Consider the following 22,755-nt stretch of genomic DNA (forward strand, 5'->3'; position numbering starts at 1 on the left):
GGTTATAGGGTCTATTTTGCCCCAGTCAGACTTACTCTAGGGCTTAAGCCTTTGTCTCTTCTGCAAACTAACTTTTGATAGCTTTCCCCATCCCTTGTTGTGACATAGCCCTCTGCCCTGGCCACAGCTCACTTTTTGCTCCCTGTACCTCACGGACCCACTTCTGCCTCCAAGGAAAGGGACAAGCAGCTACTTGTGTTGCCTGCCCTGGGGCACTGCCAAGCAGCTGCCCCCCTCCCTGTGCACCTTCTCTGTTTAGATTCTCAAAGAATTTCAGGCAGCTCAGGGGTTTGGACTACCTCATATCTGCCAAACTAGTTATCATACAATTAAATCACAGTCTTGGGATGAGCAGAATCAGGACAAGACTGCTTGCAAAGGAAGAAAAGGGGATAATACCAGGTGAATGGCAAAAAGAAGGGTTTGGGACAGTAGGATAGATATCGATGGAGAATTAGCGACTCAGGCGTCTGCACAGCTCACACTCATCCTCAACTCCACCTCTATGGCTACAAATCTAATCTCTCAAGATATAACTTAAAGCCATGACCCTGTCTGCTAATGAATTTCACCCAATCTTGACTTCTATCATCATGAGGATTTTTTTTCCCCTTACGCATGTCACCTCCCCCTGCAGCAAGATATTTTATCCCTTTTTTTCCCCCTTTTACAATGTTGAAAAAAGCAAGCAGACTTTAAAGCCTTACATTTCTAATGTTACAGCAGTTTTCATATGATTTTCAAAGCAAAACAATCTCAATGTATGTCTGCACTGAACCGACATTTGGAAACATTCAGCAACATCACATTTTCATTTGTTTTCAAGGAATGAAGTTTATGTAGAGCAATACAGATCCTATTCTTAGCACAAATTACCTTAGCTCTAGCTCCTGACTGAGGCTTTCTTTTATGTTCAAAAATGAAATTATATCTAACTTTGAGCTGATCTGCTGGATATAGTGGAAACTCACCCTTTTCGGTGAGAGATGCTGTTCTATTATTAGAGTCCATCATGCAGTACTAATGCATAAAGTGCTAGAATCATTAACCTTGAGTTGTTTTTCTTTTATAACGAAGCCACAAATATTAATTCATAGACAATGCTGTAGAAAGGAACAGATGTTGTGGTTTTATAAAATCTCAACAAAGCTTTGAGGGATACGAGGGAGCACTATTTCCTAAATTGTGACAAGGGGCACTAAGGTGACTAGATATTTATGCCAATATCAGACTGAGCACTGTTGTAGGAGATGCTGTGATATGAACATGTACATAGAAAATATCTACTAATCACTCACCTTTTCTTCATTACCAGCACAACCCCCAGAAATATAATGACAAACAGCAAGATGCCTGCAATGACTCCAGCAATTTTAACAGTATGGTCGGTCTGCTTCTCAGGCTCTGGGTCTGGTTTTCGAGTGGCAGCCCCTATGGAATCAGTAAAAGGAGGAGAGAGAAAAAGAATAAGGATGTTACTCTTTCCATTTTTATACATTTAACTCACTGATGTTGTTAATCTTAACCAGAGCCAACAGATACCAACACGTGATCTTTCTAGAAAGAAAATCCTGCTTTCATATGCATTGACCAGAATATAGCTCTTCATATAGATTCCTGACATTTTGTTAGACCACAACGCAGGTGGGATATCACAGCCAATCCTGACCCTTTTGGTAGAGCCTTTTCACAGATTCACAAATTTCTATGTTTTCATTATCTCTTCTGGCTCCCCTTTCTTTCTGCCATTTAGAAACTTACAACACAATAACTATCCTAAGCCTTTATCCAAATTTGATTTGCTGGAACATTTTCCTCAATTATTTTTCATAAATGAAGCTGTAATTCCATAATATATTAGCTTAAACACCTGGAAAAGTGAGATAAGCTCATTTACCATGCATTTTACCCACAATTGTTTTTTTACACAATAGACTATTTTTTTGCCTTTGGAAATCTAAATCTAGGTCACATCTGGTAGGCAAAAAGACTCCTAAACAATTTATTCACAAAGTGGGAAGCAGCTGATGATCACACCACTGGCACCCACATTTAATATCTGTTTAAATGAGATAACCAGTGCCTTACAGCATCTACTGTCTTAGCTCTTTCAGCTTCTCCATTTAAAAAAAATAACATCGTTTGCACTGTTTACTGTATAATGTGATGGAACGTCAAATCCATGTCTGACGAAATATCCATTTCCTCTACTAAATGAGTTCAGGATGAAAAAATGTTAAGGAAGCAACATTCTATTCACTAAACTGAATTTTTTTTTTTTTATGGACTTCAATTTTTTTTTAATCAAAATGTGACAGTATTCATCACTTGAGGCACCATGCCATAACACGGACACAGGGATTTATGTATTACTCTCCCGCTATAGCTTTTTCTGGGAAGAGGAAAGGTAGAGCGAAGTCTATCTTAAGTGTAGTATTCTGAGACCACATTCTTATCTCACTGTCCAGGTTCCACAAAGGTTTGGAAACCATCAAATGTATTTTATTTCATTCTTCCTTTCCTTTTTTTGGAAAGAAAGCAAACCAGTGATCAATTTACATGCCGACATTTTCTGAAAAGTACAATGAAAAAAATTCCAATGTTCTCAGTCATAAGCAGGATATTCTAGGATGATTGTTCTGACTTCCTACAGTTACACTTTTGGCCTATATCCTCAAAATTCCACTAAGAACGTGTGGAAAATCTGGTAATTGGTATTGGTGCCATAAAATGGGTCCTAACGCATAATCAAAATATATCTAGAGCTAACTGTGGGTACCGGGTTTTTTGAAATAGTCAGGCCATGGTGCTTTGTATGAGTGGTAAGTCAGAGAAGGAGATCTGTTACACATCTGTGCCCATTCCCAACAGAGCATTAGCTCTATAGCAATGAATTGCAAATCTGGATTAATAAAATTCTTACTCTATATGAGCAATCATAACAGAATCCGTCTCTATATTTTCTTCAGTGCATATGCATGAAATTGTTATAAACAGTTCTATTTTTAACTTCCTTGTGTCATACATAAATGATTTTGCTAAAACCTATAATGCTCAAAAGTGTGTAAGATATTTAGAAGACTTCCAGTGTATCTTCTTGCAAAAGGCAGCTGAATTGGACTTGACAAAGAGGAAGCAGTGAATCAAACAGTATGACGCAAAAAGTAAGAGATGAGAAGGACTTTGCAGTGCTCTTTTAAAATGAAGACCCAAACAAGAATGCAAAGACAACAAGAAGCAAATCAATTTCAGATATAACTTCTAAGACTGGTTCCTTCCAATATCTCTTCATCGTCTACCTCAAGCTACCTCACCCTACTGGAACACTTACAGTAACAGCTTCTTAAAATCTGCCTTATGGTTTCCTTCCTTCCATTAAGGATTCACTATTCACTTCCATTAAGGATTTCACTATGACTTTTGGGATACTCAACATTAAAATAAGCAAAGGCATCCTTACACCATTTTAACATACAACTCAACTATCCTATCCATTTTATCTCATCGTCCTGTCTCCCTTTGACAAGGCAGGATTCTCATTTCATTAGAACTACCTAGAGTTGCACAGTGCAGAGGAGATCAGTCGTATTCAGAACACATTCTCTTTGTATCTTGAAGCACAACTTTCATGAAATGCCTTCAATGACACAAAGCATTACCCTCTGGGTAGTGCATTACAAGCTGCAGAATCCACCTCTAACACAAACTCTCAAAACAAGTCATACACAAGGAGAAAAAGAAAGCCTAACATTAGGACACTGAAACTCCCATACTGCATCATATAGCGATCACCCAACTGAGTAATCACCAGAAATTTTCTAAGAAAATTGTGCATAATGCCACTCTAAGGAAAAAACAGAATTGTTTATCACCACAATGGACTCAACCTGACATATAGAAAAGATTGTCTTTACCTGGAAGTATGTTGTGTGACATAGGAAGTTCCATGCAAATATGCATAAGAACTTCTTCACAGTAAGGGTGATGGAGCACTGGAACAGGCTGCCCAGGGGCGTTGTGGACTCTCCTTCTCTGGAAATATTCCAGACCCACCTGGACACCGATCTATATGACCTGGTCTAGGGAGCCTGCTCTGTGAGGGGGTTGGACTAGATGACCTCTAGAGGTCCCTTCCAACCCCTACAATTCTGTGATTCCTTTCAAAAACACCTACCATTAGATAATACAAAAAAACAGATACTGGTATTAACTCAGTTCTCATTTAGTCTCATTCAGCATCTCATTCATTCACTGAGAGAATGTTCTAAGTGCCAGCTGGTTTGACAACTCACTTGGGTAAAAGAACCAAATTTGCCACCTTGCACTTTGCCTGAGCATCTTGTTTTCTTTTTAAATTATTATTAGAAATTCTGGATCAACATTCTCTTCATTTTTATTTAAAACTGTTTATTCCTTTAATGTACCTCAGTTTTTCTAAAATCTAGAAAAAAATTAAAAAATTAATTCTATCTGTTGCATTCCACCGCATTCTTTAGCCCCTTTAGGATAGTTTGGTTTTATTTTGACAGCAGGTGGACACTGAAGAGGTTACATCTGCAACAGTGAAATCTGCATCCCTTTCTTCAGTGTAGCAACCAATTTTGAACACTCTACGAATTAAAAGCTCTTCAAATTTACCTCCAACGAATACTGTGAAGCATTTATCAAGACTGAAGTTCATGTTGGTCCTTACTCTTTATTCAATCTGTTTTCTTCTCATGAAATTTTATTAACCCACATCACCCAGTATCATTTTCAAAAGCTGCTGCCCCAACACAGACTCCTCCAGCTATTTAAGAGACATACTGTACAACATATTATGTTAAACTCATAAGTACACTAGCTATGATAAAATCTTCATTTTACTTTTTTTTGGTTCCTGTCTGATAGCTAGACCTTAGTCCAGAGTTAATAATTTATCTCTCATCTTATAATTACTTAACTGACTTTTAATCTGTAGCCACACCAGGATTTGCACTGGCCTCACAGAGAGGAAGGCAAACAATGCGTAAGCAGATGTATGTCACTAGGTGCAGTAGTTCTGCAATTAATTTAGCCACTTGACAGCTTAATGGCAATTTATGCTTTTAGTTTTGTTTGTATGTTTCCAAGAGAAACTTGGAAAATGATTACTGCAAGTTTAAAAAAATGGTCATGTGGTTTTTCTTTACTGTCCCACCATTCTAAAAAAAACCATAGTGAAATGTAATCTTTTTTACAGCAACAGTATTAACTATACACTATTGTACCATGATATTATAGTTGTTTAAAACAACTCAAATACAGCCATTTTAAAATACCTTGCTTAAACTAGAGCATTTAAAAATATACACTGACAAGACCAATGGACTCCTGCATCTCCAGCAGAGTATGTGTTTTTAGTCATAGAATGGCTTGTGCTGGAAGGGACCTCAAAGCCCACCCAGCTCCAGCACTGTGCTGTGGGCAGGGCTGCCACCCACCAGCTCAGCTGCTCAGGGCCCCATCCAACCCGGCCTTGAGCGCCTCCAGGGACGGTGCAGCCACAGCTTCTCTGGGCAGCTGTGCCAGCGCCTCATCACCCCCTGACTAAACAATTCCTTCCTAACATCCATCTCTCCTCTTCTAGTTCAAAGCCATTTTCCCTTTTGTCCTGTCACTATCTGTCCATGTAAGAAGTCAGACCCCCTCCTTTAATAAGCTCCCCTCAAGTACCGGAAGGCTGCAATGAGGTCTGCCTGGAGCCTTCTCTTCTCTAAGCTGAAGAAGCCCAACTCCCTCAGCCTTTCTTCATCAGAGAGGTGCTACAGCCCATTGTTCTGCTTGTTGCCAACAGCTGAGCTAAGCCCACAGCTTTCTCCTCACAACACTAGACAAAATGATGTAATAGTTTTTTGTTTGCTCAACTTTTAAGTTTCTGGTTCTACCTTTGTACACAGCAGCCTGACTTTAAACCTTGCACAGTAACCTCACTTGGAGTTGGAAGAATCAGGATAAATATATCCTGACCACATATACTGCATTCTCCCTCTGGAGAGGCAATAGGTCAGTAAAAAGCAGGAAGCGCAGGACAGCTCAAGGGAGCTTCCTAGGAAATGAAAGGACAAGGAAATGTTTCCTGACAGTTTAAAAAGGATTAAGGTGCTGACTTCAGAAAGTCCTTACTTGATGAAAGCAAACTAGAGTGCTTCCTGCCAGAAGTGAAAAACTGAGATACACTTACAGGTAAGCCCCATGATGCCACAAGAACTAGTGAAGTATTTCCACAGGCTTCTTGCAGTGAGTAAGTGAAAGATAGTAACATTGTTTGGTTCCAAACCCTAAGATACCTACCCTTAGTTAACCTTAAGACTTTCCAGTTCTCTTTTTCCTTAGTTCTTCCCCATTCTTCGTGGCCTTCACTTCAGAAGCATTTGAAGTGTGAAACTTTATTTTTTTCTTGACTTGTAAAGTCAAGAAAAGTCAGACCTTGAACTGGTCTGACTTAATTAACTTAATTTCTTCCTCTGGTGAAATTTCTAATTCTGTATAAAAATTAGGTAAAAAATTCTCTCTTTGAAAGATTTCTCATTCTCACTGAAGGTACATAGCTCTAGTATTACTATTTTAGGAATTATTTTTGCTTCTGGGCTAACAATTCTGTCACTTCCTTGAGTGGAAAACCTCCCTTTTTCACTCAGAAGGCACAAGTGCCATGTTATTAATCTAACCAAAGACTTCACAAACAATAGTCTCCTGCAGGTCATTTACGGATAGAGAAGTTTAAGCAGAACTACTATTCATTAAAATGGAAGCTAAGACTATTCACTAACAGAACTAGCCAAGCAAAATATTTTTTCATTTTTCAAAATGAAAATTTTCCTCTGTAGCATAAACAAACCTCTATCAAATCAAACAGAACCTCTTTCTCTTTGTATATTAACAAATATTTAGACTTGTTTTTCAATATTTATTAGTCCCTTCCAAAAGCTGTAGTTAGAAATAGCTGACTAACTGCCCACTGTACAGAAAAGAACAACCATTAAAATAACCCTAGCTCAGTAAGTCTAGGAGGTTGCTAGCTCTGTTTACAAAGGAATATGAGAAAAGCATTCACTGCCAAAACAAGCAATAGATGTTTTGTCTAAAGCAATCTTAAGAAATCCAGACATTTCTTCTCCTATTAGAGTAACAAACAACTCCTTTCTTTAACTAGATAAGGCTCGCACTTGAGGCTGACCACAGTGGCTGCCCGTTTCACTTCCTTCTTGCACCTTTGAGTCCTCAGTAGGTTCTTGCTCGCTATGTCACTTGCAAGCCGTTCCACCTGAATTTCATTTACAGGTTTCCCGGTGGCTGACATAATGGTTAACTTTAAAAGATTTTAAAGAAGGGATGCAGTTAGTCCAGACTGTTCCAGTCTCCACTGAAACTTGAGACTAACTCGTTTTGTTAGTGCGCAGCCTATTCTCTCAAGTATCTTTTGATCTCTACTACACAAGAACTGGGAACTGCCACAAACACTTCTCTCTACAGCAAAGAGAATGATCACATCTACAAGACTTTTGATTCTTCTGAGGCATGCAATCAAATTATTATGCAGGCAGTGTGATTCAACTCTTATCTCAGCACCTACCTTTATTTATTTCACAAAGTGGGTAAGGAAGATGAAATGTTATACCTCTATGTGACAGACAGACTTGTGATTAGGTGGCCAATATCATGCCAAATGCTTCATGGTAGAATGGAAGCACAGAATTGTGATGCTTCCTTGGAACATCCATCTCAAGAGTCCTATGGTTCTTGCAACCAAGAGCACCAAGAACATCAGAGAACTTGGCTTTAAAGACTCTGCCCATACTTTCCATGGTGGGCAAAAATTAAAGGAGTGAATAAAAAAACCTTACTACTCCCTATTACCTGTAGGATAGTAGGACCTAGAAGCTCAAAATCAAACTGGAAGCCTGACCGCACTAAGAACAGTGCAAGCACAAGCTAAGCAATCATTTTCACCAAAAGCATACTGCCTAGCCGAGACAGGCTGTAACAGGCAGCTGAAGCAACTGCAGGTGGGAGAGGGAGGTAAATACTCATAAAGAAATGTAAGAAATGCTCCTGTTCTTTTAGCTAGCACTCATTGTTTTCAGTTAATTTAACAGTAGAAAGAGATATTGAAGAGGGACTTGAGGGACAGAGTAATATTTTTAAGGATGATGTCAGTTACAGTGTTTTAAGGAAGGAAGGAACATAAAGGTTCTAGACCTAAAGGTAGGGAAAGCAGATGAAGAGATGCCAAAAGTAAAGGGCTGGGACAAGGGCAACATGATGAAATAAGAAAGTACACAAACAGGTCTGTGCTACTAGTACAAAACGCAGTGCTCCAGAGGTGTAGGTTCTTCTTATAAGTGTTCAATGATCAACATCAATTCCAATCCTCTACCAAAAACTGCAGAATACACCCAGAAGGTACAGTGGTGGAAACTGTCCAGTTTCTCCCAGAAGAATTTCCTCTACATGTCCACCCTTCTTTTTTCCCCATGACTGCAGACAATGGTACACTTAGTCTTAAGCCTACAGCAGCATAACCAGTGCTATGAAAAGATAAGCCAGTCTAACACACTTTTGATTTGAATTTCAAGTTCTTTTCAGATGCCAGGCTTTGGAACTGTTTTGGAGGAGACCCAAAACACATACACATTTCTAGATGAAATGAATTACCACCCTGGCTAAGGTGTTTATACTGTAAGTGACTGGCATTCAGTCCTCATCTGCTAGCCAGCACGTATTCTGCTAATGAAAGTCTTTGTTTTATTGCCCTGGTAGAACTCCAGCTAAAGGAGAAAGTTCTCTCTCCCCTTCATCATCGCTAGCTTTCCAATCAGTGGCCCTACTTCTCCTCTAAAACCACACTGATTTTTGTCCACATGGTGGAAGTTATGAGGTGTTGTTGGACAGGGTATAATTCGTGATGGAAGGTGGTTTTGATCCGTACTTTTTTCAGTATTCTCTCCTTAAGCCTTGGATAAATTACTTTTGTAAATGCCTTCGAGTAAGATCTATTTTGCTTCTCTTTTTACAGTATTTTTCCCTTTCTTTTCCCTGGCTTCTTTTGGAAATGTTTATGCATAAATTGCTTTATCCATGGGGCAGGGATTATGTTTTCTTTCTGTTTTGCTGAGCACTGTGGTGTGGAAATCAATGTATCATGATTCTCCCTTCTATGATATGTTAGCTCTTGCTGAATCTGTTTTTGAATGCCCTGGAAAAAGGGAAAAACAGCACTCAAAATATAGCAGAAGAGTATCTTATCTGTAATTTCTGATCATCAATACAACACATATTGCTGTGTAGAGATCTTCCTTTCCTAAAAATGATTTCTTTACTTCCGAAAGACAATTGTGCTGATTTGGTATACTGTTTATTTGGTGTTTATTAAATGCAGGAAAAACCTGTCTTGGTAAAAGATTTATGCACAGAAGGGACGATCAAAATAAGGCTCCACTATGTAACAATAATTATGAATTATTAATTTTGTTTGTGATATTCTTTACAGAAATGTAAATATAAGCGACAAAGAATTGCAGGAAAAGAAGTGCAAAGCACTGACGAATATGACTCATTTAACTGACTATTGCACGAACTCTGCCTCTCACTGGTGGGTGATTCATGTTGGTGCATGTGAGCAAAAAAAAATTTACAAAAATCATCTGTGTTTCTGGTTGTCAGGAATAATAACATTCTTTAGAAAACATGCCTAAAACAAGCAAAGCTCCTAGTTTGACACACATCTTCTGGTCTCACCACAGTCATTTTTTATATGGAATTTTAATCCAGGCTTTTTCGGATATTTGGTTTTTCTGGAAACTGCATTTTTTTTTTTAAAGGGCTTGGAAGAAAACAAGCAAGCAAACCTTCACAAACAGCTCGTTTCCTCCAAGAAAACAAACGAACCCAAAACCTTTTCTTCCTTTTCTTTAAAGGAAAGAAAAAGTAAATAATTCATTAATAGTTCATCAGAAGCTTCCTCTGGTCACCAAAATCACTTGAAGTCCTTGCTCAAAACCAAAGAAATTAGAAGTCCTTGCACATTAACAGCATTTAGACGCAGAACTTAATAATCAGCATAAAATATACAGACACCGTTTTTGATGTTCTTGGAAAAAAAGTAATTTTCTAAGGAAAGATTATAAGCATTCTTTGCAATCTTAAAATTTCAAATGGCCCTGCAGAGCATCCCCACTGTATTTTATTAGGAAAATAAATGGTTACATATTTATAAGTACTGATATTCTGTGGCCAGAGAAACAGCCACAAGGTTGTGTATCACATCTCTTTGTCAACAATGAAAGAGATCATGGTGAACTCAAATTCTCTCTAAGGAAATGAAAGCAATCAGTCCAGACTGATCTCATCCATACATAATAAATTCTCTGAGCACATCCACACCACTTTTTAGTCACACATATTCAAGTAGTGGATAATTCAACATCATCCTCATCATAAGCATTTGAATTTCACCTATTGCCAAAGTGACCTCTAGTTAGCTCTTGTGTTTTCAACACCAGACCTACTCCTGAAAATATGGAAAAAGTGTTAATAAATACCAAATGTCCTTGAAAGTTTGTCTCATTTATGATATACAATCAGGAAAGGTGCGGGTCTTGAAACTTCAGTCTGAAGATGGCTCTGCACTCTTCAAAGAAGAGAGAAATTATTCTGGAGCTGACCTACTTAAAGTGAAACTCAACTTCTGGAGCTCAATGTTTTTGGTATGGACAAACATAACTTTTATTTTCCATCCATGAATGCAAGGCCTTGCAGGCAGCATGGGAATTGAATATCCTGGAGCAAAGGGTAGGAAGTGGTGGAGTGAGGTACCGTCTTCGGATATTTCTGGCACTGAGGACTTAACTACAGGAACACAGATGAACTGTTCCAAGCAGAAAGTCAGCAAGCTGACATTCCTGCTGATTTCCACTACTAGCTTCCCTCCCAACAGAATCCCTTACAAAGTGCTCATCAGAAATCCTTCAACACCAGTCAGCCTCTCAGAATTTACTTATCGTCACACGCCAACTGCTTCTTTCTTGGAGTAAAGCACAAAATAGCTTATCCTACTTAAAGATACTATCTAATTATACAAGCAGTAACACATGCCTGGTAAAAAGATACATGCAAGGTAAAAACATATTCGTGACGAATGTATAAGAAGCAGGACAAAAGAGCACCATCTTTTAAAAAAGCATTTCCAGAGTCAACATCGTTTTGAGACAAGCACATTTGTTAGAGGAACTGGAAAAGAGAATCAGCACAAGAAAGGAGAAATAATTCCACAGAATTCTAAATCTGTCTTTGTACCAATACAGAATAGTAACTCTTCTGTTTACATTTTTAAAAGCATTTACAGTATCGCCAATAAGAAAACTGTCCAAACTGAAGCAACTTTAGATGAACCAAGATCAGGGATCATCAGCAGGAACAAGAATTGACTAGGCTTCCTCTGAACGATCATCACTTATTTACATTTCATTTTTCATGTATTTCCTGTAGGTTTTAAGGGTTACAGAAAAACATCCAACTGTCATATTTGATTGAGAATGCCTTAAATAGTCATTTTTCTCTTCATTCCTCTTCATATCACTTTTAATTAGCAAGACACTTAGTCATAAACAGAAGCTGTCTAATTCAATGGAAAATGCAAAATATACCCTGTTTGCTTCAAAAAGGTTTCATGTTTGGTTCTGACCAATGATGATTCGCATTTTTAGCTCTGTTTCCCCTGTGTTTCTGATGTTAAGTCAAAAGATGAAAGAGGAGTTTTCTGTTTACACAAGAACTTCCCAGCGGTCAGCAATAACAGAAAATCAGATGAGCAGAAGGACATGAAAGTTCAAAGTGTTGAAAAAATAAAGTCTTAAAAATGCACACAAAATATCAATGCCTTCCCCAGAGCTCTAAAATCATTTTCCCTTGCAGTCAAGCTTACACTACTGCAGAAAAGGATGTTTTCAATACAGTGTCTGGAAAAGTAAGTGTTGAAATCCCATCAATAACTAGTCATGGCTAGCACAGTGTTGAGATATTACTCCAAGCAGACAAATGTAGCTTAGGTATTTATGGAATCAGCTATTTCAAGGAATCTGAAAACTGAGTGAGTTAGTGAGGCATCATTTTGTCCAGAGTATTATGTTCTGTCTTTTGAACGAAGCTGACAGTGTTACTCTCCTCCTTACTACACCACCCTATTTAACCATAAAATACAGTAATATTACTCTATTCATTAACACAGATATAACCCATGTAACACCGCATTACACTTTTGATAACTCTCCAGCAATACAAACATCAGATTTTCAGTACTTCAGAACTACAGGTTATTTTACCCCAAACAAGGTCCCATACTTTCTTTCAAATCAAAATTCAAATTGCTTAGCATTTTATGAATATAGTCAATAACTACAGATGGGAAACATTGAAATTCACAGGGTTTTTTTTTTTTTTCAGTTACTAATTATATCTCTGAGTTTCTCTCTCTTCCCTTGTCTCTCCTTAATTTTTCATTGTGGTACATGCAAAACTGTTCTGCTTTGAATGCAAAAATCAGCGGCCTCATTTTTTTAATACAGAAATGAAATAGCATACCACATCACATAGAAGCATATTGTAAAAAGTTAATTATTCATATCTTTGTTTTGTATTTTCTGCTTCTCTGTCGATTGTTGAACTGTTCTGGAATAAATGCAATACTGACCAATACTGCATAGATAGCAGAGATCGTTAAATTTGTCAAAAGTTTAACCCTGTCAATTTATTCACATTGTTATTTTTATTAATGATTTTTGTTTCCATTCTCCATAATGAGATTAAGAAAAGTGCCCCCTGCTCCAACCTCAAACAGCCTCAAAGATATTCTGATGTGACGACACATCACTGAGCAAATTGATTATTTTTCATGCTAGGATGAATTGAACAGACTCTAGTGGCTGAAGTTAAACTTCGTTTCAGTCTCTTCACTGAAGAGATACTTGATGCTGACACTTGGCATCACGCTCTTCTTTCAACTATGGACCTGGACACTCACATTTCCTAATCAGCTAGTTGTGTTCTTGAGGGATTTAACACAGATCCTGACATAGCTCTGTGACACCCACCTGTTTAACTCTACTGAATAAAATATAAACTCCAGTCTCTACAGTGCACAACCTAACTATTTATGCTACTTAATCCTTCATAAGAGATAACAAGGGATTATTACTTTCTTCTAGGTCATGGGATTTACTCCAGCTGATACAGACCCGTGACAGGAACATCTGCAACTTTGGGTATAGTGCCAGAGTAGCTGATGGACACAGATCTCCTTGGCAAGCCATTAGCGTCTATGGCCTGAGTCATAGATAACTATGTATTTATAAATATATATTTTTATATATTTATATAAAGAGAGAGCGTGCCACATATATATACAGCTATATATATAGTTAGAAAGCAATCATTCACCACTCACTGACCAAGGCACAGCACAACACGACGCCCCACCAGCACCACAAGATCTCACCCCACCAACTGATGCACTGCAACCCCCAAGCAGCAGCCAGGCCCCAGCCAACTCCCCACAGCTTTATGGCCTTCTGCGTGGTGTCACGTGGTGCAGAATGTCCCCCAGCCTAGTTCAGGCACTGCCCTGTCCTGCAGCAGCAACCAAACATCAGCGTGATCTTAATGCTGTTTGGGCTGAAACCAGGACAAGATGACAGCATTACTCTGAGCATAACTGTTTAGCTCCAGCTCTTCTTCAGCTACTCTAAGGAAACTGTACTTACATTTAAAATCTGAGGTGTTTTGGATGTACTCTTAAAAACAGAAAACCTGACATTTGACTCGGAAATGTACTAGGCAAGAAAAAAAAGGAGGGAAAAGAACCAGTAGCTCCTGTGGCAGTCTTGTATCCTCTTAACATTTTCTTGTAACTATACTGTTTTATAGATGAAACTGTCATTGCAAAAATGACAAATCTAACACATAAAAGAACAAAAATGGGCAATAAATCACAAGCGACACTCCAGCCCACTGGAATGCACTCAGTCATTGCAGCAGAAAGTAGGAAGATTTCCACTTGCTTTATGTTCTGCTCATCAGTGTGGGAAGATCAGGATCCCAGAACAACTGGTAAAAGAAATGCTGGGGCTACAGTATAGCAACAAGCTTGGAGTTTCACTTTTGAGAGTCAGATCATTCTCACTTAGCCTTCCCTATCATGCTAGAATAGCCCCATATTTCACAGCAAAGAGGCTTTGGCTTTACACCATACAGGTGTTTGCTCTCCCTTTGATAACCATGCACAGCTCCCACTGATGCCAATTATGTTCAGAAGTATCAATAAAACAATAATATCTTAAAACTGTGCATTCAACCAGAAGAAATGTCTACATATACCTTTGTTATTACAAACAACACTGCAGTGTCAACTAGGAATTCATGGGGTCTCCATTACTCAAAGCAGCACTTCAAGTTTCTACACATCAGAATACATCTAAGCCAATGCTACAAGGTAAAGGACCAAGAAAAATGAACATGGATGTCTGTCCAGTCCATGCAGCTACACCATAAACTACATCAGTTCTGTCGAACAAACTAGATAAACAGAAAGAGTCTCTCAAATTCACGCTTTTCTTTCTGTGCTAATAAACAAACTGGAGTAATAAATCTTGAGTAAATCCCTTGACATCAAGAAAAATCCAATATTTGAGCTGAAGTTTTTCACTTTTACACTGGAATGGCTGATAACAGAATCTGACCCAGATGGTGATAAATGAATGTTACGTATCAAATTCACATCTGAAGAAATCTGTATATTTTATTATGCAGCTAACTTTATAATGGAGGAGAAACCCACTGGAACTACTTTTACGATTCCTTTTTAGCATGGTTTTAAAATATGCTGCTTAAGGTATGCAGGGTAAAATTCATAGGAGCTTTAAGATAGTCACTATCATTAAAAAAATACTTTTAATTCTTAAGTACCAGTCATTCTACAAAATTTCTGACATATCTTATTCTGATTTGTACCAAAAACTTTATCTATGAAAGCTGTACAATACAGAACTCCCACTTCCAGCTGCATGTGTAATTAACAATGGGTAGTAAAAAGGGCGTTCTATGGAAATCAGTCTTAATAACATCTAGCAAAGTGGTGGCTGCTCCACTAAATCACAAATGGAAATACTTTAATTTAAATATAAGTAGCTCAGACATATTTCAACAATTAAGAAAATGCCTGAAAGAATGAACATCCTAATCACAATTCCAAGCATGGTATTTTATCAGAATGCAGACAGAATAAAATAGACGAGGGCCAAGTGAATACCAAAAATGGCCAATTTAAGCCTATTACATGAAATGTCTCTTAGAAAATAGTGAAGCAAAATGCAGATGCTTTCAGGCTTTCATGGAAACATGAATTTGTTATTCAAAAATAAAAGTCAATATCATAGTCACTTCTAAGTGGTAACTTCTTGAAAAATCCTATAAACGCTTTGAAATTGTACTGTAAAAGTGTATTAACTGTATTTGTTTGTGCAAACATGGAGACTGCATCATGAGGACTATTATGCTTCATGTACACACAGTCTTCTCTCCTGGCCAAGAGATAATAAAAACTTTCCCGTGCTACAAGCTCCAAATGAGTACTAAAGCAAGGATTGGCTGTAGAGATATTTAGGGCAAACAGCAGGTAACCCTATGGCTGGCTATATGAAAATGAGGGAGAAAGGAAAGACAAAGAGGAACTAATGCATTGTTTATAAACTTATTCATCAGTAAGCGCCAGGATGTGTCGATGATGGAGACAGTGTGTGAGAGTTGGCTTGAAAGCCAAGCTGTATTATCACGGTTTTCTGAAGAAGAAGACCTTTCAAAAAAAGTAACAATGTTCAGGAATGCAGCCAAGATTTTAAATTTCCATTATGCAAGAAGCAGCAACTTCCCACCAGAGAGAAAAAAAGAAAATCCCAACCCTGCCCTCCTGACCACAAATTACACAGCTCCTCAAATGTGAAAAAATAAACATAATTTCTTGATCACAAATGTGATTACTCTGGTGTTCAACAGAGAAGCAAGAAAAGACATTAAGTAGAAAATGCTCTGCAATTTTATTTAACAGCTACACCTATAAGCCTTGTGGTAGCTACAGCTGGCAACAGCCCTATGACTTTCACATAAAGAAGCCTTTTTACAGGCAGATCCTTTCCACAGCCTGGGAGTCTGCAGGTGAGAAGGGGAGGGAGAATTAGCACCATTCCCTGTTCTCTCATGCCTACCCCAGCTCCCGTGCATCTCCTTTAAGAAAGTCTTTGGGTTCCTCATGGGCACTGCAGGTACCACAATTGCCTTACTACCCTGAGGGCTCCTCCACAGTCTGCCTCTAGAAAAGCACGAGTTCCTCTTACTATCATGGGAACAACCACGTGGGCAGGGTGAAAGGATTTACACTGCCTGTTGTGGCAACTGAGAAGGAAGATGAAGGCTCTTCCCTTTTCATCACATGGTCTTTATAGAATGAGAAGGGCTTGTAAAAATCAGGGGAACTATTTCAGAGACTTTTTAATACATTTCACAGACAGCCATGAATGCTGTTACGTATCATTTGATACTTTGTCCATATACAACTAGTTTCTGACTGTAATGTTATAATGTGATGGAAGGCACAGCGATAGTATGGGGTGACGCCATCCTAAATTGCAGCAAATGAGAATAAGCCCAAATGCAGCAGCTATAGACACATAAACAAAGGAAGAAAAAATCTGCTTATCTTTGGAAGGCCTCAGGTACGCAGGGATCTCCAGAGAGATCCCCTTGCCTCCCCTGCCAACCTTCAATGAGGTCTGGGAAGGGATGGATCCTGGCTCCATCCCTTCCAGTCACTCAGGTGCAATGCATGCACCTGAGCTCCCCTGGGCTGGCCCTGCCTTCCCACCAGGTGCTCAACCACTGGTTCAGGCCATGTCTTAGTATTTCTGCTACACTGGCATAATAGATTTATTTATTTAAGAAAAAAAAATAAAAAACTCACAGATCTGACAGACAATCAGAATGCCAAAGCAATGCACCACCAGCAACAAAGTAAGCAATACTTTGCTATATGTTAGCTATGATACGTGTTTGTTAGCTATATCTCTGTTCTCTCATTGTTAACTACTGTAGATATTTCCCTCTTGCAGAACAGATCTGTCCTCAGGAGGTCCCTGTAGCTACTCAGATCTGCATTAAAACAAATTAAAAAAAGGAAAAAGAAAGAGATGAAAAACATTTACTTCTCCATCTGGTAAAATATATAAGCTTATTTGAATCCTGAGATGAAGAAATAAAAATTGCTGAAGTTCAAGAGATGCTGTTAGTCTATTCAAAGCTTTATTTGTACTCGCAAGTAAATCACTGAGCTATAAAAATGTATGTGGACAGAGCTTCCAACAGAGCACTAACAAGAACAAGCTAGTACTTCCTAGCATCATACATCCATTATTCTGGTTAGTTCTTATGTTATTCCATAATACAAATTTACATGCAACAATTTCGTCCTGATTGACACAGCAACTTGGGCATTAGGTATTTTAGCTTTGTCATATAAAACACCTATCACAACATTAAAATCTGTTCTAGACACGCCACTAATCCTCTTTTCTTGAGGTGAATCATTTGCCTGTCACTTGTTGAATACAGGAGAATCCAGATGCTAAGGATCTGAACTCCCCTTGACCCTCAGGCACCCCAGTAGCAATATTCACACACTAGCCAAGATTGCCAGTGTTCTTGAGAAAGACAATGATTTTATCACCTGTTAAAAATGATGATGGACTACGTCTAACTTCCCCTCTTGCATTTTCCAAACTCATCTTAAGTTTTAGGTATTTTTTTTAGTGCATTTTCCTTCTGTTCGAAAATAAAAGGGTTTGCAAATGCCATAAAACACGTTTCTTTCCCAACAAAATAAATAATTTCCTCGAGTTTGTAAAGATTTCAGTACATTCTGAACTGGCCTTCAAGCCCCACTCAGCCCAGTAATTGTCTCACTTCTACACTGAGTTTATTTGACAATTAAATTTAGAAACCTTACAGCTCTGTTCATTTTCATGTCTCACACCCTAGGTTATTTTAAGACTTGAATTCATGTATGACATAACGAGGGAATTGGTTTTACTTCTTCTTAAATTTTATGCATTTTGAAATGTTGCCAGAAAATGTGACCTTCCCAACACACCGCAGTAAAAAAAACAAAAACAACCAACATTAATGCAAGGTCTTTGTTCTAATTCATACATGCAATTTGCGAACCTTAAATAAATGACTTAAATATACTAGCGTGTTTATCTAATAACAGAAAAAAAAAAAGCAAGTACACAGGTAGATATCTATATTTAAACTATGCTTGAATTTACAAATGGAGTGAGGCTAGATCTCTTCACATTAGGCTTGAAAGAACATTCCACAGATCACACACATAATGGGAACATGCAGTGGAGTTGTACATACGGCCATGCGAGTGTGCGTTTCGGTGCCAAGCACACAATTTCATTTAATGGAGCTGAAGAAAAATTTATAAACAAAAAGAAACTTTTAACACAGAAAACTATTTACGAGCAGAAAATGAAGAAATCATTAGGGAAAAGGAGCCAAAGAAAAGGAGACAAGAATGGGCATGATGACTTGTCTAAACTTGAACTTCTGACCTGTTAGTTGGTCGTCGCCTGCAGCAGGGGCGATGCGAATGTATGGTGTTGTAAGCTGAGTCACGATTATCGCAGCTAAGGCAAAGGAAGATTTCCAGGTCAGCATGCATGAGGGAAAAAAAAGCCAGACTGAAGCTAGGCCAGCAAGAAGAATCTTGGTCAATAGTTTATTGTCTGAACTTCTTATAAACAAAAAAGAAAAGAAAAGAAAAAAAAAAACACCACAAGTTTCTTTTCATCTTCAGTTGTTAGTTTGGTTACTGTGGATTAATGAGCTTTTGTATATGACTTTCCAGAAGAGGACTCAAAGCACATTATTTACATAAAATGCGTTTGAGGAAACTGGAGACTGTTTGGCTCTGCTGATTGCAGCACTGGGCTTTCTAAGTGCAAGTCCACTGCCTATTCAGATTACTCTGGTCTTAACTTCCCTATCTAATTTGTACTCATTTCACATTTTATCTTCTCATTTTACTATATTTTTCCTATATTTCTTGTTAATATAATTCTCATGTAAATGCTCTTAAGCTACCTTAGATTCATTTTTATTGTACCTACTTAAGTCTTTGCTCTGAAATTGCACACGCTACCCATACACTTAACTTTCAGCATTCAAAGAAGGACCACTGGTAGTTATCACCTTTGAGATCAATCACCTGTAGCTGATTGAGGTCTGAATTGTACGTGAGTTCATGTTCTGCCACTACGACAAGAAAAAGCTGAAAAACTCAGACTGACTGTGTGCTCCAAGTACCCTGAATTTTTTGTCAGAGCTGTAACAATCTCTGACTGTTACAGATAACTATTACCATGGCTCACAGTAATAAGATCTTGTACTTCTTTATTTGCCATTATGATTGCCTCTAAATGGTTAAGCACACTACGATACATATATATTAAAGAATATAAAAAAAAAATTAAAAGGTCAGATCCAACATGATGCAGCTGGAGAATGATGCAAAGCAAAAATATTGGAAAATTAAGGAGAAAATTATATGAAAGATCGCTAATTTACATAGAACAGCCTGGGTGCTATTAGAAATGTGGCAACGAGTGAGGAAAATAGATCATCTACCATCTGCAGACAATTAAACTCAAAATTGCTGCTGCATAATATTTTGAAATATCCCTCTGCAACACTGAAACGCAGTGTTGATAGTAGCTGCTAGAGTAGTGTTGCTATTGAATTTAAAATATTATAATATTCTTTTCTCTCTCATAATTAATGAAAGCCTTCCAATATCACAAAATTTGAACAATAATGTCTCCCTCTTGAGAACTGGAATCCTAGGAGATAGCCAAGATGTCTCTATCCAGACAGCGTTGTAAGTCATATCAGGAAATACAGTCTTAATATAAATCACAAAACACCATAAAGTTGATAGCAATAAACTTGGAAGGGTTCTGGAATGTTTTCAAGTTCGTCTGCCGAGATTTCATAACCATTTAGCTTGAAGAAAGAGTACATATATGAAAGCCATATTTCAAACAAAATACGACAACCTTTATTACCACTGGTATGAAAATTTCTTCCCGATTTTTGTTTGTTTGTTTGTTTAATTATCTTGTCAAAAGTAATGGGAGTGGAAACCCTGCAGTCTCCAGATTTGTATATACACCAAATACTCACAGAGGTCCTAGAAGGCTTTCTCTACAGACAACTAAGAACAGAAGATTCTACATCACAAGAATACGCTGTCTGATCCTTCCCCAAGCATAGTCAGTGGCAAAGGTTCCCTCTGACTTCAGCAGAAGCTGGAGGAGATCAAAATCCAATATTCTGATTCTAAATTACAATTGATGGAATCAAGATTTTTATATGATCTCAAAAAAGGTGATGGTGGGGGGGGTCTTGTCTCAGTGCAAGTGTGGTGACTTCTGACCCACAGAAAGTAAGCATGGGGCACCGAAGTCTGCTTTTCTCTTTATCTACTGGATTTAAAGGGGAAAAAATATTTATAATTAATATTGCATTACAGGTCTCACAGTCTACATTTAAGTTTTCAAAAAATAATACAGTTTGAAAACATAATAGAGATACTTGTTTTATAAACATGGCGATCAGTGCTTTTCAGAAGCCCCTCTGGAAAGTTTTGCACCAGGGATTATAACTGCCTTTGAGGGCACTTCTGACCTCAGAGTTCTCACAATAACCCCTTGTATGATTTTACAGGCTGCACAAAGGTATTACGAACAATTCTGAAAGCAGTTTTCAAAGCAAAAAAGTACAGAGATTTGTTTAAAATAAAAGCTGCACTTCTCATATCTCCTTTGTCAGATGTGTTACCTTGTTGCTATGGAAGCTGTTCTCATCCACAAAGTTGCCCTAACTTCTCAAATGAGAGAGTAAGGTTTTTCAGTCAGTCAAGTAGTTGAAACAGTTGAGCATCCATTAGTGATTAGGACTACAAATCTTCAAATAATCTAAAACCCATTCCCCTAATCACCTATTATGATTCGTGAGGCAATGTAATCTGCTCCTGGCAACATCAAAACTCCCAGAAAACAGGACAGGATTTCATTTTAACCTGATATTAATATCGTTTATATTTTATTAGGCTTTAGTGAAGACATTTGAAAGTTTGCTATGGTTTAGTAAGCATTTAGTAAACTGGAAATAAAACTTCTTCCTTTGTTTTTGGAAGAAAAAAAAGGAAACAGTTTGAAGAGATATAAAAAGTGTAGTCCTCATATAACGAAAGATCCAGCCATTCAACAGAGGCAACCATGTGATAATATTTATTTTTCAGTAACGAGATTCTAATCCATCATGTTTAGATATAGTGGAGGTGGTAGAACCATAAAGTCTGTATGGAAATGGAATCATGGTGAAGCCAGCTATGCTGAGAATATTCACTTCGAGATACAATGAAGCATTTTTTGTGTCACAGTTTTACCAGGTGCCCAAACTGCAAGGAAGTATTATCTGCACTTTCATAGCAGTATTTCCTTTCCTTTTCCCCTATTAAAATCTCCACATAATCATATTATCCCAGCTCCTCTTTTTTCATGCCTGGAAGCTGGCACTAGCTAGAGGTGCTAAAAAGATGAGACTACAAACATAATCACAGACAAGTTCTAGCCTTCAAAGTTAAATATATCAGCAATACGTTTATCTTTCCTGTTTGGGGATCAAACTCATAGCTGACAATGCCTCGACTATACCAACTTGCTCACAAATGGCAGTAAGATGTGCTGACATTCCAATAAATAGAGCTGTTCTATACCATGAAAATGAAGAACATGATTTCTCTACTTTTCCTTTACAAAGCAATAAAGATAATTGCTTATGAGGAAGGGGTGATTTTTCACTAATATATATGCAGCTACTTTGCACTCTGCAATTGGCAATTTGACAAAGCTATTATATATAAAAATGCCCAAAATATTGAGAGATCATATAAAAACCCCCAGAATATATGTAAGAGAATGTCTTCAAGTAAACAACTAGAAATTAGTAGCACATTTATTATTAAGAACAAACAAACAAACAAACTTCCTAAATCTCAGCTAGAGACACAAATGAATCCTTTAAAATTCTGTGATAGATTTAATGATGTCTTGTAGCAACGTAAAACAGTTCTGGAAGACCAAGTGAAGGAAAGGTCAACAGTTTGAATTACAGAATACATCACATAATATGAACATACCTTTTGTGGCTACCCTGACGCAGTCAATTTTGGTTTCCTGTGTAAAATAAAGAGGAAAAAGGTCACATCTTGTGTTTCTAAGCAGAGAAAGCCATCCATGCTTTGACTTTTAAAAAGTATTGATAAAATGCAAGACAAATGCTTGCTTAGTGTTCTCTGTTACATATTTAACTTGTTATAAAGGAGCTCCAATGTGCTTTCACAGTATGCACAAACACTGCTTCGGTATGTTACGTAGACATTTCAGTTAGTATTACTCTAAATAAAGAAAATAGGTGCAAGATTCACAAAAGCACAGGCAAGTGTTCAGCTTTTTCACTTCAGTAACTTAATGACCTTGGGAGATATTTCTTTTTCTTACAGGTAAGTATAGTTCTAAGCATCATGCTAGACAATTTTAGAAAGAGAAAATAATCAATGACGTT

The 22,755-nt window shown here is 37.7% G+C and overlaps 1 protein-coding gene and 1 long non-coding RNA gene across 15 annotated transcripts in view; one reads left to right on the forward strand and one right to left on the reverse strand.

Annotated features, from left to right (window-relative positions):
* The window catches only part of PTPRM (protein tyrosine phosphatase, receptor type M), a 462,428-nt gene that overhangs the window by 152,892 nt on the left and 286,781 nt on the right, over positions 1-22,755 (reverse strand). For 11 of the 14 annotated variants that reach the window (XM_021385882.1, XM_021385880.1, XM_021385881.1 and 8 more), the window contains 3 exons: positions 22,331-22,367; positions 18,681-18,755; positions 1,299-1,431 (listed from right to left, as the gene is read on the reverse strand). In XM_021385882.1, coding sequence (XP_021241557.1) covers positions 1,299-1,431; positions 18,681-18,755; positions 22,331-22,367 — 245 coding nt within the window. The remainder of the gene's footprint in view (positions 1-1,298; positions 1,432-18,680; positions 18,756-22,330; positions 22,368-22,755) is intronic. The other 3 variants (XM_021385886.1, XM_021385885.1, XM_021385884.1) reach the window with 1 other exon arrangement.
* Positions 5,934-18,434, forward strand: LOC110393242. Its single transcript, XR_002434899.1, has 3 exons — positions 5,934-6,204; positions 9,512-9,613; positions 13,224-18,434. It is a non-coding gene; the product is annotated as an uncharacterized LOC110393242 (long non-coding RNA).

Source organism: Numida meleagris, chromosome 2 (genome assembly GCF_002078875.1).
Source record: "Numida meleagris isolate 19003 breed g44 Domestic line chromosome 2, NumMel1.0, whole genome shotgun sequence".
In the NCBI taxonomy this organism is placed as follows: Eukaryota; Metazoa; Chordata; class Aves; order Galliformes; family Numididae; genus Numida; species Numida meleagris.